This window comes from Buceros rhinoceros, unplaced genomic scaffold, assembly GCF_000710305.1.
Source record: "Buceros rhinoceros silvestris isolate BGI_N320 unplaced genomic scaffold, ASM71030v1 scaffold27719, whole genome shotgun sequence".
NCBI lineage: Eukaryota > Metazoa > Chordata > Aves > Bucerotiformes > Bucerotidae > Buceros > Buceros rhinoceros.
In genome coordinates this window covers 163-4,025 of record NW_010433683.1, presented here as the reverse complement: position 1 = coordinate 4,025, position 3,863 = coordinate 163, and the positions used below count along the sequence as shown (strand labels likewise).

General features: G+C 41.5%; 1 protein-coding gene across 1 annotated transcript; it reads left to right on the top strand.

The window, feature by feature from the left end:
- Positions 1–42: 42 nt before the first annotated feature.
- RPL18A (ribosomal protein L18a) lies at positions 43–3,083 on the top strand. The gene is made up of 4 exons (XM_010144202.1): positions 43–220; positions 837–966; positions 2,422–2,531; positions 2,934–3,083. The coding sequence occupies exons 1-4, from the start codon at positions 110–112 to the stop codon at positions 3,024–3,026; spliced, it is 444 nt and encodes a 147-aa protein (XP_010142504.1). The 5' UTR covers positions 43–109; the 3' UTR covers positions 3,027–3,083.
- Positions 3,084–3,863: the final 780 nt, after the last annotated feature.

Below are 3,863 nucleotides of genomic sequence, written 5' to 3'. Positions count from 1 at the left end.
GACTCACGCTTCTGGCTGTCTGACTTTCGTCTTCTTCCAGCTGCGGGAGTACAAGGTGGTCGGGCGATGCCTGCCCACGCCGAAATGCACGACCCCTCCTCTCTACCGCATGCGGATCTTTGCTCCAAACCACGTTGTCGCCAAATCCCGGTTCTGGTACTTCGTTTCTCAGCTGAAGAAGATGAAGAAGTCTTCTGGAGAGATTGTGTACTGTGGCCAGGTGCGGGATTAAAAACCTAAAAAAAGCGAGAGATTTGTAAGGAATTTCAACTGGTATATGCAGAAGGAGTTTATATGAAGTGCTGTTATTGAGGGCGAGGTTGAAATTCATTTATCTTCGGTTGCTGTGAATCTTGAGTGACAAATTCATTTTGTCAAAGTGGCAGTAAATGTCTAGTAAGCTAAAAAGAAATTTAGACCCCAGCACTTCAGAATTATGAACTGTGCCACTAGCAGCACCAGACAGTGCTGCTGTCTGGTTCTTATGCTTCTTTCATTGTGGAATATACCATTTAAGTGTAATCTGGCCATTCCTAATCCTTAGAAAGGATTTGTATGCTTAAACTCATCTGTTTTGCTACTTAAAGGACGTTCTTTAGAGTTGAAATCTTGTGTGTATTTTTCTTTCCATACTGAATTACTAAAACTCTTCATTTTGAATTGCTAAGTCTTGAATGTAGCTATGTTGCTCTGGGGAATGAGAGAAAATAAATTGTTTTTGAGAACAGAACTTACCATGATGGTTTCATTAGAGCTCTAAAATATTTATTCTTAAATTTGAAAAATCTTGATGATGTACTATCTCTAAATACTTTTGTCTTCTTGTGTAATTCCAGGTGTATGAGAAGTCCCCTCTGCGGGTAAAAAATTTTGGCATTTGGTTGCGCTACGATTCCCGTAGTGGAACTCACAACATGTACAGGGAATACAGGGATTTGACCACCGCTGGTGCTGTCACTCAGTGCTGTAAGTACACATAACTGTCTCAGGTCTGAAATGGTGGGACCAGTATATAAGCACAAGATAAAATCTTAAACTGGCGCATAAAGTGTGCTGACCTGATCCATCATAAGGTAACTGAAACACTGGAAGAATGAAGTGGGGAGTTCCTGGAGAGGTCCATAGATGTTTATGTATGACGTATGTGGTATCTTATTCGTTAGCACTCTTTATAACAGTGTCTCTAGCTGAAAAATATTCCCATTTCACCTTGGTGTCACTTTCTACAATTCTAGTAGAGTGTTGATACACAAACTGAGAGTTTCATGACCTTTTAGGTGCTGTATATATTCTTGCACTATATGTATTGTTTTAAAATAATATGAGTAGATCTTCACAATACGGAGAGAATATTTGAAATACTGTGTAGAAGAATCTGACCTTTGGAGAGCAAGTAAAAAAGAAATCATAGGGGGAAAAAAAAATCTGTGTTCCTCCAAGATCTCATGGCCCCGTGGTTCAGGGAGAATTAAAGGTTGTCCTGATTTCATTCTATGATGTGAAGTACTTGAGGGGTAGACCATTTGTGTAGGTGATGCTGTTGATTCTTGAATCTAGAGATAGTATAGATGCTACAGAATGCACATAAAAACCCAAAGAATATTGTTCTTAATAATGATATTCTTGTCATGTGTGCAAATATTAAACGTATCTTGTCGCCTTTCAAAAGCTGAAGTGCTGTTGAAAGTGAAATTTAAGGTTCTACATTAACTTACCACAGTTCCTGTTAACATACTGAAGGACTGCTTGAGAGATCCGAGAACTTAGTTTGTCATGATGCGATGACTTTGGTACCTTTATCCTCAGTAACACTTTTGACGGGTAAGGTTTTAAATGGGTGTGCTGGATCTTCATGGGAAGCATTGTGAGCACAGTAGTGTTTCAGCAGGCATACCGTGTGGAACTAGCTGTGGACATCATGATCTGAAGGCAGTGGTTTGTGCTGTGACAGGGAGGAACTGTCAGGTAGCCCATGTACAGATGGCTTCCTCCTGTTCTGAAGGCCTCATTATGCAGGCTAAATATCAATTCACATTTCCACCTCTTGTCAACTTTAAGAAAATTAAGGATAACCTCAGATCCTGCCTTTACTTGCACCTTCGTTTTGGAAGGAGAATGTTTTTGAAGTTCACATGTGCTCACGGTATTTCAGTGTTGATTCTGAATCAGTTTTCTTATGTAAAAGATGAAGCAGTTCCACATAGATTACTTCTCTAGGCGTGTACCTTCTGGAAGTCGAGGAAGAAGATGATGATGCTTTTTGGGGGGAGTTTGTTATGAGTTCTTGAAAGAATTGCTGCTATGTGTTGGGTCTGAGATATTTCTGCCATCACTTCAGACACTAAAACCAGTATGATTAAGTAGAGTTGATCAGAAATTTTAAAAGTTAAGGTTTATTTTTAATGAGTTCTATTGTTACAGACCGCGACATGGGAGCTCGCCATCGTGCCCGTGCTCACTCTATTCAGATCATGAAAGTTGAGGAGATTGCTGCTAGCAAGTGCCGTAGACCAGCAGTCAAGCAGTTCCATGTAAGTGGAGTAACACTTCATTGGCCAGTGGGTCCCATCTGAGTTTGAGCTGGAAAGGGGGGGAGCTCCCTTGTCTGGTACAGGTTTGCTTAGCGGGGAAAAATAGGGAGGGAACCAAACTTGCATACATACGTTTACAATTATGTTCTGTTACTGTCAAGCCTTTTAATGGTAGAACTGTTTGAAATAAAGTATTATTTTGCAGAAAACTTGCCTTTAACAGGCATTTCTTTCAAAAAGAATTGCAAAACTTAGGGCATCTGTTAGCTCCTCTGAAGTACATATAACCTGTGGATGCTTTGCTTCTCTACACATACCTTAGCAGTCAAATGTAGCTTAGCTGTTACTGCAGACTGTTGTTAATCTCTTATCTCCATCAACGTTGAAACATTTTTCTTGCAGGATTCTAAAATCAAGTTCCCTCTGCCGCACAGAGTTCTGCGTCGCCAGCACAAACCACGTTTCACCACCAAGAGGCCAAATACCTTCTTTTAAATATGAAAAGTTGCTGTCAACTCTGTGGTGTAATAAAGGTCTTATTTGAACCTTTGACTCCCAGTTGTCTTCTGGAAATGGTGTCCTGGATATGTGTGAGTCCCCCTTCCCACTCTTATTTTCTGTAAACTCTTGGCAGCGTACTATCTTGAGCTCTGATTCCCGTGAAGCGCATGAATGTTTCAGGTGCTGACTTAAAGTACCAAAATGATAAAAAAAAATGCTGCATTCACTTTGTCCTTCAGGCACTCCGGATAAATACAGTTGAATTCTGGAAGAAGGCTGCTGTTTGTACCTGGAGGAGAACTCAAACTGGTCAGCTGTCAGAATGAAGACCTCATAACTTCAGTTAGACTACCTTTAAGCTTTTCAAGGTTTTCTAATTCAAACCTTTCCAAGGGTGTTACGACACACCGTTCTGAGTTAACTCGTGTCCATGCAGAGGTGCCTGCACCTAGGAATGGAAAGTGAGGAAGGGCTTGGCAGGCTCATCCGTGATACTAGACCAGTTGGTCTGATGACAGTTAATTTTTGTATTGGGGTGTGCCAGCTTTGTGATTACTGCCTGGTGCTCTGCTTTGTGCAAAACTGCCTGACTTGTTGCACACTGGGTTAACAGACCCTGTTTTGGGGATGACAGCTCTGTGTCTGCCTTTGCACGCATCGTCTCCCTGGTGAATCGGTTCAGGCAGTTCATCTGTCCCAAACGATCTGAAAGGGGGATTAATTTTGACGTGGTCTCCCAGTTGCCAGGGAGGGGAAGTTATAATGCAAAACGTTTGCACAAGCTGGAGGGTCCTGCATGGAGTCCCACCAGGGTGGTAATAATGTCACCTG

Bases quoted from the DNA above. Each gene is read 5' to 3' on its own strand.
- RPL18A (XM_010144202.1), top strand. From the start codon at position 110: ATGCGGATCTTTGCTCCAAACCACGTTGTCGCCAAATCCCGGTTCTGG. The intron at 967-2,421 runs GTAAGTACACAT...CTATTGTTACAG, and splicing joins TGGTGCTGTCACTCAGTGCT to ACCGCGACATGGGAGCTCGC. The intron at 2,532-2,933 runs GTAAGTGGAGTA...TTTTTCTTGCAG, and splicing joins CAGCAGTCAAGCAGTTCCAT to GATTCTAAAATCAAGTTCCC.